This window comes from Solea senegalensis, linkage group LG8 (assembly GCF_019176455.1).
Source record: "Solea senegalensis isolate Sse05_10M linkage group LG8, IFAPA_SoseM_1, whole genome shotgun sequence".
NCBI classification, from domain to species: Eukaryota; Metazoa; Chordata; class Actinopteri; order Pleuronectiformes; family Soleidae; genus Solea; species Solea senegalensis.
Window position 1 is genome coordinate 8,520,165 of NC_058028.1, and position 13,991 is coordinate 8,534,155.

Here is a 13,991-nt window from a genome sequence, read left to right on the forward strand (position 1 = left end):
ATTCAGACAAGGTCTCGTTGTTTGTTTAAAGCCGAAGCTGAAATTGCTGGTTGACCTGCTCACAGTGACTCACATGTTGACATTAATAGTAAATAAAAAAATAAAAAAACGGGGAGGAGGGGGGGGGGATGAAGAAAAGGATGAGCAAAATGAAAGGACACCTTAGCACATTCCCACATTAAAATGCAAGAAGGCAAGCCTCAGATCCTTGAGTAAACCTGTTCATGCTTTACCGAGTTGCACAAATTCAATTAAGCATGCTCCCCCCCCCCTCCATCTTCTCCAACTGGACCCTTCTCTTCACACCCACCGCTTCACACACACACACACACAGGCAGGCAGACCTGCTTTGTTGGCCCTCAAACCCCCCTGAACACACACACACACAGAGTTTCCCAAACCTCTTCCCATCCTACCAATAGTGCAGTGTTCTCCGTTCCAACCGGGGCTGCATTCACATTTGCCGTCCTTGCATGTGCCGTGTTCGTTGCAGCGAGGGTGACACGCCCTTTGGTCACACCCAGTGCCCATCCAGCCGTCGTCGCAGCGGCAGGTGCCCGACACACAAATGCCATGGCCACCACAGTCCGCTGCACAAATCTCTGTGGGAGACAGGGGGACATACATAGGGGGGAGAAAAAGAAAAGACAAAAAAGAAGAGAGTGTGGGGGGGAGACAGACGGAAGGACGGAGGGGGGGGTAGAAGTGGGATGGAAGGGGAAGACAAGGCGGTGACAGGACAAGGCAACAAGGGTGGAAAAAAAAGACAAATCCAGGAGTTATTGTCAAGGAAAGGCGGCCACGCTCCACTACCTTGTCTGATGGCAGCTGAAAAGAAATTCCTGCACCTCATAAGGGCCAATCCTTTTTGACAATACAAATCTAATAAGTCCATTACAAAGAAAAGACATGGATTGTAGCAGCCTTAGTAGTCTTATTTCCCCCCTCTGCCTCTTTTTTTTGGTGAAGATTCACTGCTGTCTGTCACAAAGGACGTAAAGAGGGGGGAAAAAAAAAACCCCACATAGTTTGAACTTCACGGAGGGAGAGGCAACAGCATCAGCACTAACGTTTTGATTAAACTGTAAATTTTGATTCCTCGCGTGGCATCGGGGTTCATAGATTTGCCACATGCTTTACTGCACGCTACACGCGGACGCCGGGGCTCCGCGGCGAGATTCGAGATGTGCGAATCTGTATTCTGTTTTTTATTCAGGAGGAGGGAAAAAAAAAGCACATTTTGTGTGTGATGAAGGAGAAGGAGACACGAAGCCACTGTAAAGCCTGGCTGATGCTATTGTGTGGCAGCTGAAAGACCTCCCTGACAGCCTGTGATAGAGCCTTGGACATTACCCCGTGTCTCATAAACTCGAGGGAGAGTATGACAAGACCACGGCTCAAAGAAATGAAACAGTGACAGATTACTTATTAATCTCATTGAAATGTTAACCTCTTTATTAACCATTCCTCAATAAAAAAAAAAGAAGAAAAAAAAAAGAGGCTTAGCGTTTTGGGCAACGAGGAACAATAGCCATGTATTCCTGGCTTATTAGCCAAGCCAATTCAAATGTGACCACAGGGGAGCGACCCATTTGGAGGGACATTTTTTAATATGTCAATTACTGCATTTGCAGTGCATGATTTGTCATTGCTATAAATTAAAATCGGAGGGGTATGTTTCACAACAAACCATGGCATGGTTTGTAATCACTCTCCCATGATAATTACAGCTTTGAGATTTACATTTTAAACCTTACAAATGCTCACATCCACCCAGTCATCAGGATCACAAACAAAAATGACATTATTTATTTGGACAGGAATATAAGCGTGATAGTTTTTAAGCTGTTTATGGACAGGTTTTTCACTTTAAGATAAGTTTAGCCACAGGTGGCACAGATGACACACTGCAAAACACAACAGAATGTCCTCATAACTGTGTACAATCCATAATAGCACACTAAAATATCTTTAAAAACACACTCTGATGTCCTTAAAAATTGGTTTTAAGAATCAAATTGATGTTGAATTTTTGTCAAACACACTTTCTAAAATGCTGATATACTGTAAAACAAATGAAACAATTTGCTAAAACGTGACAATCACATCTTTTTTTCTTTTTCTTTTTCTGTGAGAATATGCTTTTTCATGGCTTTCTTGGTGGCACAAGCTAAAAAAATGAAAGATGCAAACTTAAAATATCCAAGATTTGTTTGGTATCAGAAGTCAGGTCAATCAATTTCTAATAGTGATTTATTGTTGGAATATGTAAATCCTCTAAAGAGAATATTAACACTGTTAAGTCGGAGGCGCTAATGAACATCTTGAGGGATTTCATTAGCACATCATGTCGACATGAAATGTAAAAACTGACCCGGGCATTTCCCTCCTCAGCATTATTGGAGCACAAACTGGTCAGAGGAAGCAGACTCAGTGCTCGGTGTGAGACAACAGTTCACTTAGAGGGAAGGGGAAACCTTTAAGATGATGAAGATGCAATTACAGGCTGCAGGCAAGCCCTCATTATCCGTGGTAAGAGGAGTCCACCATGAGAAATACCCCCGTCCCCATGATAGCTGTTACCATTTACACTGAAAGAGCGTGTAAACAAAGTTTCCTCTGGGTAGGAGAACAGCAAAAAATGGCATAAAAGCACATATTAAAGGACATAAAACCTCAGGCATTGCTTTATGACGAGTAACAGCGTTGCTACCAACTGTGCTTACCTGGATTACTGTTCCAAAGCCGTATGGGAAAATTAAATTGTGACTTAAGGGCAATTAACAGACTCTTGAAAGAAATATTAAAAGGCTTCCCCTCTTTTTTTCTTGCTCCGAGTCTCTGAAGGTTACAGGCCACTCGCTATACCACAGCACCACGGAGCTTGTTAGGCCACAGGAAGCTTTACAATGAGCAGGATAAAGGAGGATCAAGAGCCAACTCATCATCATTTACTCTTTAGCTCTTTCTTTGTAAGGCGGACTCAGACTAACAGGCCATTTTGTTCAAAATCCCTCAGATTACCTAATAAGTCATTGTGTCTACTGTGGAAAATGAAAGGCTTCCTGGATCCAAGCTACTGCCCGGAAAAAATGTCTAGCCCGAATATTACATCTCGTACCGATACAAATTATAATCTGTGTGTGTATTTTCTTCCTGTGTTTGATTTTACAGTTTTTAAGCATATTTAAAGCATCTTTGAGCACCAAATAAACAAAACTATTACTATTATTAATCAGAGTTTATCACTCTTCTTTTTTTACTATTCATTTGAAAGCTGATAATATGGAAATCTTTTAATTGACGCCTTGGCCATGTGCCACACACTCTCTCTCGACAACTACTCATCTGAATAAGTACAGGAACTCTATGAAAACAAATGACTATAAAGACATCAGAGGCCCATTTTACCAAAGCCACTCAACCTTTACTTGTCTCGTGTGACATATTTTATACGTGTGAAAAGTTCACGGCAGTGTTTTAGGGGTAAAAAACAACAACACTTGTTTGGTTAATGTAAGCAGGCAGACTGCTGTCAAAGAAGGTTTCCTCCTTTGAAGATATTCCCTCGCCGTAAAAACTGCATCTCATGCCGTTCGTGTTTGACTACCGGGAGAAAACAATACCCGTGGAGAAAACGAGGGACACAGTGATGACAAGCCATCATCAGCTTTATGCCTCAAGAATGAGAGTCAACTTGCATTAGATCTCGTCTCGTCCCGACAACAACCCCCGCTATGCATTTCCCTCTTGTCTTTGCCCCCAAACTAACCCGTGTGTGTGGTGGCTGAGAATGAAGTTGTTCACAAAAGAAGTGTATTTACAGAAAACTCCACCAAAGTGTGATTGCTAGCTGTGACTGTCCGGCCGATCGAGGCTGTGAATAATTGCAGATTTGAAGTGAATCATTTTTTCTTGTAACAATCAGAAATGTGTGTAGGGGCCCGGGAATTACCACAGCTGTATTGAATCCCACTGTGAACTAAATTTGGACAAAAGGTGATAAGGTTATAATTATTATAACAATTACAAAGGGTAGAAAATTATACTTGCTACTGTAATTTTTTTTTAAATTGATTTGAGTTTCAATGGGCCTCGTCATTTGAAGTACTTTCTTAGATTGTTGCTCAGAAAATTGTCTGAAACACAAGTTTATGTAAAGTCATGAAAATAAATGTTTGAATGAGTCTCTAGAAAGTCTGCACACTGGTCATAAAACAAATATTGGAGTAAGATAGAAAGTTCAATTGTACACAATGTTTTTTTAGAGAATGTTAACAAAAGACGGCCAAATATGAAACACATTCACAAACGCACTAAAGGAATTCTGCCAATATTGACTTTGATATGAGGGAAGCGCTCACCTGTAGCACAGTCGTGGCCTGTCCAGTTGGGATCACAGCTGCAGGTTCCGGTGTCTGCCAGGAAAGCTCCGTGTCCAGAGCACTGGTCCATGCAGGAGGCCCTGGGGCTCTCACATCCTGGCCCTCCCCAACCCACAAAGCAGTGGCACTCTCCCTGGACGCACACTCCTCGCCCCGAGCATGTTGGATCCAGGCAGTCCACTACGGGGGGGGTGGTCCAAAGAGACAATGTTAGACACAACAGTCACCTGCTGTGACCATCATTCAGAAGCAACCTGTCGTGTGTGTTTGAGCTCGACTAAAGCGACAGAGGCAGTGAAACGAGCTCAGCACGTGTGATGATGATGATGATGCACCGGAGGATGTTTCTCTCAAAAAAAGATTAACAAACAAGGAAATATAATTATTGTTTTCACACGGGAAGGAACTGGAGCAGAGAAAAAATCTACAGGTAGAGCCCAGCAACCTCCTGCTGTGATCACATCATGGAAGCTGCATCCGAAAGGGGGAAGGCGCTTTAACAAGAGTGTGTTTATCTGAAATGAAAATCGTGATAAAGAGCTGGAAATAACCAACACAAAAGGTAAAGGGGGGGGAAAGGACTTAAGAGAGGGAAAATTCATCGTCTGTTGCTCGAAAACTTTAAAATTCTCACTCCAACAAAGCATAAATGATCTCGCAATTCATGGAAAGGTTTCAGTCGTCTCCACGGCAACTGCTCTCCAGTTAGCTCCTTAAGTTGTATCATCCTGATCAGTTTATCCTTCGAGTTGTTATTTTTTGAATTTAAACTGGGCTGGGAGAAGTATACCTTTTGAGATAAAAATAAATGGGACAATAAAAGTACTCCATTCAGGCATTTTCAGTGTGTTTTAGAGCTTTAAAATGTAATTTTTTACAAAAAATATGATCCTGAATCACAATTATTATGAGCAGGATAAGTCATGATGTGAATTTTTCATACTGTCCTAATGTCAATAGGCACTTTTATCTGTCAAAACACATCGTTTCTGCCGCTAAATGCACCCCGTAATGAAGTCTAAATAGGGCTTTAGTCTCTTTAGGCATACGAGTATGCTTGACTAGCTTAGAGACAATTTGAAAATCACTGTGGCTATTCTGCACACTGTATCAATGTAAGCCCAATTCATATGCAAATATCAAATTAATGCCCGCTTGGAAAGTTTCTGCTCCCTTGACTTGTCCTTAAATGAGTGCTCACTTTTGGAAGCGCAAGGGCTGTGGGAGCAGACAATCACAATGATACCATTATTTCTACCGGACAATATCTGCATGGTACACACAGATGGCAAATGGGCGCCAGGCAGGAGCAACGTCTCACTACTGAGAGCAGCAGGCCATGCCATGGCAGTTCCCCCTTTACTGTGACATAAATGGGTATAAAGGCTGTTATAGTGAGACAAACAGGATCTCTCGCCTCTTAGCAGATGGTTTGGTGCGAGGCACAAAGATCAGAGGCTAACTGACAAGCAAGTCTCTCCTGGCAATTAATCATTGTGGCTGAAGGTCGCACGGAAGAAAGGTAAAAATGTTAAAGGGCTGCTGTCCATAGTCCCTTCCACTCCTTATGCCTAGCGCTCCACCCAAAATAGAATGGGGGCCTATGGATGTCACAAACCCCATTTATCAAACTCCCAGGGTCCATTTTTCATCTTGAAATGAGAACCTTCAAGAGCTGACAGACACAATGGCTCCTTCAATCTTATCTGGTCCAGCCTGATCCAGAATCGTGAATGTAAAGTTCCTAATGGATTAACGCCAGACTTTGTGTCTGGATTGCAAACATTCATTTTTATTTTTAATTAAAGTAATGCTTATCTATATAGTGGCTATGGCACAGCGGCTTACAGCAGTGCTGTGTAAATCCTGTCAACTTAAGTAGTCTTTGCAATGTCAGGCCACCAATGTTACCAAAAATGGTGTTGAGAGCATCCATAATGTGTTTTCTTTTTAAAATGAACATATTCAAACAAACAATCACCTTCTTCACAGTTCTCCCCTTTGTAGCCTGGGTTGCAGATACAGGTTCCCACGATGCAGGTCCCGTGGTTGCTACACGTGACGTCAATGCACTGGTTGGTGGGAACGTCACATTCGGCGCCCTTCCAGCCGCTGTGACACATGCAGCGACCTTTAAGGTATTGACCGTTCCCGCTGCACAGCACTGGACACGCAGCTTTGAAAAGAGCAGACGGCACATGCATCCGTGTGAATGGATCCTTCTTGGCGCTAGTGTCAAAGACGCCTCTGTCGGACGACGAGCTTTTGACTGCACTGACTGAAAGTTAACTCAGCAAAAAAATATAATACTTTGAGTTCCCATAACAGATGGATAGCAGATGGCAGTATGTGTAAATATGTGGCTAAAGCCATTCGCTTTAACACAATGTCTTTACTTATTTTCCGTCAATTCTAATTTGCTAGATAATAAATACCGCCTAGATTTGATACCGAGAGAGGTCCCGCTATCTAAAGCTGTGTCCTCCTCGTCCCACTTTATTCGAGTGTTCCTTTGTATGTAACACAATGATGGAGTGACGAAAGGTGAAACTTTTCCAGTGAGAAAGATCTGGAGAACAATTAAAAGGAATTGTACAATTACATTTGCTTTGTCCTGCTGCGACAGTGACTATCTGGCAAGAGATTATGTGAGAGTGTGTATCTGAAAGTTGGAGATGAATGAAGTCGTTATGACAAAACCATTGACTCACCTCGCCCGCAGTCGGGTCCTTTGAATCCTAAAAAGCAGTGACATGCTCCAGAGACGCAGTCGCCGTTCCCGAAGCAGTTACTGGGGCAGTCGTCGATTGATTCTGCAAGAGGGCAATCAGAAGCTTTTCTGAGTAATGCGGCTTTAAAAAAAGAAAAAAAAACAACTATTTTCTTCCCACTCGTTTTCTCAGCGTTGATTATTATTACCCCTTTGGTAATGACAGTGATAAACACTGGCTCCGGTCCTGTCAACTTTTTCTGTTTCACAACGTGAAATATGTGTTTGCGGAATGATTCACTAAAAGAGTGAACAAGTTCAGATCATCCCGGGGTGTCTATGAAAAAAAATAATAATAATTCTCTGAAGTTCTCCAAGCAGTGGAGAGAGAAAAGAGTCAGAGGTTGAATTGAATCATCTGGAGGATAGATGATATGGTGGGGGAATTAATAAAAATATTGTTGTCAACTCTTAACGTGTCTGTTTGAAAATGGCGGCTTCTAATACCCTGACATTCTATTAAGTCACACCTTTAGTGGTAAGGAATGTCAAAGCATAATCATATACACCCGCTGTCTTTTCCTGATATCACCTGTAAAGAAATACATATCTCTATTCTATCCTTTTTCTTCTTAGCCTTCCACATATTGAAGTCAAGATTTAAGACCATAATTAACAAAATATACGACCTATTTCGAGTACAATAAATATGAAGGACATTTAGAGACTAACTTTCAAACTAAATGAATCCAATTCATCGGTGGCTCTGTACTGATTTTTCCCCGAGCCACTCAATTTGTTTCTTTAAAGCCAATATTTAAAATTCACATAAAAGTGTCCTCATAACTGAAGATAAAAATGACCTCAGGAGGAAATGAGAAACACTAGCTATCATTATGTTCCCCACATCCAAGCCTAGTGTGACCAGACTGTTTTTAGGCTCACTTATCAGTGTCATGTTGCTCTTGTATTGTAGTTTTATTGCACTGGACTTACTGATGCAACCAAATGAAATAATTATTTAGATGTCCATGTTCTGACGGGTTTTTTTTAAAAAGAAAAAACCAAAAAAGGACCATAGGAACTCAACCGCGGCAGCATTTGGGGAAACGCGATGCTCAGTAAATTAAGCCTGAAATGGTGCTGAAAAATACTCAGTCTTGTCCGTTGCCTTCAGGCAGCAGAAGCTCTGAGGCAAAACTTCCTGAACAAAGAATCTCTTGTGCTCCACAAAGGGCTGGAAATGTGAGCCATGGATTCAGCTCCCCTTTACTCTGGAGAGTCAATCATCAGCGAGGATGCAACGCTAGACAGGGAGAAAAGACAGAGACGGAGAGAGAGAGATGGTGGGGGGTGCTGATGTTTCCTGTGCTGCCTGTTTTAGGTTTAGTGGATTCATGGAGGGGAGAGACTATCTCCTTCACTGTGGTGGAGGCAAATCAGCATTTTTGTCGGGGGGTTTTGATGGCTTGCAATGAGGACATCCATCTACAGTGGGAATACAGTGTTGTAGCTCAAAGCCAGGGAAACCATGTGTGTGTTGTGGTGGTAGGTGGCAGTTAGGAAAATGAGGTGTGGTTTGTGTGCACACTTGCTATTAGAAATTCCTCCCAGAAGTACAATTTGCGGGGAGAGATCCTTGCTTGTGAATCTCGCAGCTCGTGCATATAGGGACATAAAAGAAAGCCCTTAGTGTTTTGTTTTTTTTGTTTTTTTTTATTTATGGTTCAGAGTTTCAAGTTTAGAAAAATCTAACTTTCTAAACTGCATTCCACTGACATATTAAAGGGCCAATTATTCCATTCTGCATTAATGTACCTCTAATTGAGGCAATCTTATCTTTATCCATCACGGGGTTGTTTCTTTGGGGAAAAACATACGAAGTGTTACGTTTAACTGAGTCGTCGTAAAATACTCTGAGCGCTGGCGCAGTTTAGCAGACTGCACACTGCCCATGTCTATTGGCTGCTTCCTCTGAGAGTAGGATGGGGAGGCCATGAATATCTCTTAGCCACACACTCGACATAGGCCAACGCATTAATCATGGATTCAAGCAGAGCTTCATTGAAATTCATTACCCTTCATATCAGGGGAGCTAACTATTGTGTGAGGCTCTGCAGTCAGTGAAAAAGAGTAGCGTGCAGAAGGCAGGTTTAATCAGAGCCTTTGCCATGTTCTCAGAGGATGTGCAGCATCTATGAATGATGGGCCATGAGCGAGACAGGATGGAGTGAGACGCTGGTGCTGGGTCTCTGCCTATCTTTGCTTTGCCTCCCCGTGCAGGCAGCAGCTTCTCGGTCGAAGCAGGCCTGGCACCGGGAAGCCGGGACAAATGGCTTCATGCTTCAGAGGGCTGTGATACAAAACATTCCGTACGACACATTTTACACTGCTGTGGAGCCACAGCCAAGTAATGAGGAGTAACCCAAATTAAAGGCAGGGACACTCTATCCCCCAGACGTATTCTGACATGGCGAATGTGCAACAAGCCGTCCTTTCATTTCATACATGTGAGCAGCACACGGTGCCTCACTCGGGGTAAAGTGAGACATTTCTTCCCACCAACGCTGTTAGAAAACACTCAAATAATTTTACAGCCGGTGTCTTATAAACAATAGCGCTTGTGTCTCTCAGCGTGTCTGTTCTGGATATTGTTCACATCATATTTCCAGACCTGGGCTACTCTATTTGAAGGTCAACTCCATCCCTCCATGGCTCAGTACAATTCAGGCAGTTGGTGAGATTCAATTTCTGCTGAAGGGCACTTAACCGGTGACCCATTTTAAAAAGGGCCCCTCTGCCTCCCCCCTGAGCTCCTGTGGGCAGATCAGCTCCCGTACATATGAACAGAGGCTACCTCTGACTAACTCTGCCCCACCCCGTCCTACCCACATCCCCATCCGCTACAGAGTTGTGTTTACTAAGATGCAAACCACAGGAGGCCTTCACGGACACCCAGTTGAGAAAGACGTTTAACACGCTGCCTTGACTCCCCTCTTGTCATATCATATATTAAGTATTGAATTACAGCCATTGTTGGCACAGCGAGGGGGGCATGGTGCATCCCTCGCCTGTCTCCGCTCGGTGTTACATTTGTGTTGAGGACAGCTCCTCATCGATCTGCTGCCTGGCACAGCCCCTGTCACAGATGGACTCTGGCCCAGGAGCTTTTAATTAAAGAGCATGTGAGAACAGCTCCCAGCTGCCATCCCCGTGAAAGTCGACACCTCGGGCCCCTCTCACACCTTGCTTGATACAGCAGTGCTAATCAAAGGCGCTTTAGGGAGAACAAAGGGGAGCATACAAAGCGAAAGTGCTGTCACAGAGAGCGAGAGGGAGAGAGATGTATGTCTGAAACACAAGATTTGCTGTGCAGAGTTAGTCCAAGTACAGGAATATCTTCCCGACTTTGATATATGGAAAGTAGATGGAAATTGGAGCAAATCATGATCAAAAATGGCACTAGCAGGAGGGTACAATCATACTTTGAATTGTATGCAAATGGTCCCAGAAGCTGGACCCCTGATTTGCTTGGAAGACACTCAGGCTAATGAGGATATTATGATCTCTTGATGCCCTACTCTGGGGCATGGCAGGATAGCACTGATGTCCTGATTTTTCTAATATTCAACTTCACCTTGATTAACCCGCACTCTTCTTGGCTGTTGAAATCTGCCTAAAAACCCGTCTCTGACTCATGCCCCCGAGTCAGGGCTGTTGTGGAGTGCTACTGGTTGGTATTACGAGGATTACGTGGGCTGATATTACGGATTTCGGCGGCAGGTCGCACTCGAGGCACTCACCTATGGCAGTGGTGAGGAAGGAGACAGTCTCAGTTTCTTTTCCGTCGTTGTAGATGGCCAGGTGCCAAATGCCCGAGTCCATGTACTGGATGAAGCCCGTGTCGTGTGTGGTGATGGGTACCAGGCTGCGTTGCATCGCCACAGGCCCCTCCAGACCGTGGACGTCCTGGGCTAAGAGGCGCCGCCCATCCAACAGCTCCACAAAGTCAAACTGCAGATAGACACACGGAGAGGGTGAGACAGACTGATGGATGGACCGCAGACATGCCATTAGAGTGATATGTGAGACTTGAGTGCTTCAGTCCCTCTTTATAGTGGAACATCATTTGGTCTGCATGAATAACTCATCATTCCAGAGGAGCTCGAGTCTAAGAACATCATGGCTGGATAAGCTGTGATAATTTCATAGTCCACGTGTCTCGTATGAAAGCCTCTTTTAAAGCATTTAAATGGGGGGGAAAAAAAAGAGAAGCTGGGGTTCAAAAAGTTACTGTTTACCAAATAATGTCAGCCATGATATTCTTCATAACAACAGCAACTCAATGAATACCAATGAGGCAGCATTTCTTTTTTTTAATCTACATAAGGAAGTGAGTCTTAACTTAGCTGCCACTCCATAGTGCAATCAGTCATACTACGAAAACTCCCCTTTAGATTATTTCCTTTAATGTAAAAATAGAAGAAAGAGACAAACATGATCCTTTGAATGAGAAATGAATCACATTTGACTTAAATGCTGACAGAAAAAAAAAGAGTCACGCTCTAAACAATTTGTTCAACTACAGTTTCAGTTACAGCAGGCGTGTAAACTCTGTGAACCGAGCAGCCAGATATGATTAATAATATCTGATTCTGCACAGCACGCAGATGGTAAAATTAGTGCAAAGAAAAATCTCCTCCTTTTGGCCTTTGAGCTTTGTATTTCTTTCTTTTTTTTTTTTTTAAAGATGTGTGCGTGTGATTCATTGATGATACTGAACCTGTAAAAAAAAAATGCCATTAATCCTTTCTGCAACAAAGAAAGTGATTCATAAAACAATAGAGAGATTTATGAATTGGTTTGCGTTCATGCTGTGCACCTTCCGCAGTAAGATTTTCCTTTTTTTTCCCTCTTACGATGTCCTAATTCACATTCTTTGGTGGAGGAAGAATGGGGAAAATTAAGCTGAATACTACGTATATTCACACACAAAAAAAGAGATGATTTTCATGTAGAAACTAGTAAATAAAATGGCATCTTCAAGCTAAATAAAAACCAACAAGCACAACACAATATCATCCATATACTGTAAGTATTTCCCACCTGTGTGTGTGACGGAGGTAGCCCTCTCCTTCCATAGATTCCCACTAAGGCAGCTTTGCTCAGGGATACATTAAACTTCAGGTACATGGGATGATCAATGAAGACCTGGGACCGCCAGAAGATACCAGGAGGAATCTGCTGTGCAACCTTGCGCCCCACGTCAATCTCGCCCATATCTATATAGCTGTCATCTGGGAACAAGCCGTCCAATTTGCCTGCATTAAACACAAAGTAAATCGGTCAAAGAGATCACACCATTAATCCGGCACGCGGAGGGCAGAGGGAGTCAGTCTGCCCGAGCATGATAGTCTGACCATATCACAGATATTCAATCACGTCGCTGACAACCAGAGGAGAAGAAGCATAATGGACGACCCGTCTGACCAGTGCCAGGAAATTCAGTCCCAATTTCTCACAACACAAACACAGGAAAACTCCGACGCAGCATCAGTCTGGTCATCAAACTAAATCCGAGGAAAGAGTAGAAATAATACAGTGATGTTTTGATAGGTTGTGCAACACGTCCAGCCATTAAACTCAAAATCCAGCTATGTTTTGTGTGTTTGTATTGATTTAAGTTGATATTGTGCACTTTATTTTAGTGCGCCTCATTCGAGTGCATTTAGGACATTTTATTTATGTGCTATTATAGTGTGCTCAACTTGGTCATTTGTATCTTTATTATATCTTTATGTACTGGGTTTTACTTGTGCTTATTTTTTCAATTATTTTATACAGATTTCTGTGCTTCAACCTTGGTGGTTTTCAAAAGTGCACAATAAATACTTTTCATTTGTTGCCGTTTTTATGATCTGAACATGTTTATACATTTCTTTCATTGGATGCAATATAAAGGAAAAGCTCTAAAAATATGATTTAAAAGACCAAACATATGGAGAGGAGAGGAAATTGTACCTAAAATGAGACAGTTTCAGGGCTGTGATTAAATACATTTCTAATTAAAGTATAAATAATAATGAGAAAAGTGTAATTACAGTGGAGAGGGACATCGGATGTCAGGATCGCTCAGGTATGAGAACACTCTCTGCCAGAGTTTGCCCATATGCTCCAAAATACAACTTACACTGGACTCTGCGGAAATGGCAACATCTGTTTGCCCATGTAGATGAGCTCATTACAGCAGCAATGTCTGATTTCATACAAAGTACCCTCAGGACTCGGTGGCAGACACGGCTTTAGGTTACACATGGCACTGCAGATGGCGCTCGTCTCCAAAGTCCATCAGCGAGCGGCCGTAGGTTTTTTATCAGAGGAGACAGGAGACGCTCGCACTCCCTGGTCCGAGGCTTTTACATAACGCAGGCTCATTTTCCACACACTGCGCTGTGTGTGTGTGTGTGTGTGTGTATTTATTGAACTCATCAGCCTGTTTATATTAATCATAAGTGGAGACCTGTGATAATACAAGTCACGGCAAACAAATGGTGATTGTTCTACAAGCTCAACCACAACATGATGCTTAGATGAGGACGACTTTGGAATTCAGATCTATACACACACGCACGCACGCACGCACGCACGCACGCATCACACACATATCACCTTGATAAAGCACCAGATAGCTTGACATTGTTTCTAGTGGAGGCACAGCACAATGAGACTTATTTAGAAAACTATAGCTATCGATTTCATATCAGCATCGGCTGCCGCGCAGGGTCTACAGCTCATCTGTTGTCATGCTTGTTGTGTGCTAAACACACTCTCTGCTGTCGGGTTAATGAGAAAGACAACTCCTGGATTCATCTATATGGTAATAACCCCATCTTCTA

General features: G+C 42.8%; 1 protein-coding gene across 8 annotated transcripts in view; it reads right to left on the reverse strand.

The window, feature by feature from the left end:
• Window positions 1-13,991, reverse strand: part of tenm4 (teneurin transmembrane protein 4) — a 168,465-nt gene that overhangs the window by 64,046 nt on the left and 90,428 nt on the right. For all 8 annotated transcript variants that reach the window (XM_044031683.1, XM_044031684.1, XM_044031682.1 and 5 more), the window contains 6 exons: window positions 12,202-12,416; window positions 10,899-11,109; window positions 7,097-7,198; window positions 6,367-6,561; window positions 4,365-4,565; window positions 417-602 (listed from right to left, as the gene is read on the reverse strand). In XM_044031683.1, coding sequence (XP_043887618.1) covers window positions 417-602; window positions 4,365-4,565; window positions 6,367-6,561; window positions 7,097-7,198; window positions 10,899-11,109; window positions 12,202-12,416 — 1,110 coding nt within the window. The remainder of the gene's footprint in view (window positions 1-416; window positions 603-4,364; window positions 4,566-6,366; window positions 6,562-7,096; window positions 7,199-10,898; window positions 11,110-12,201; window positions 12,417-13,991) is intronic.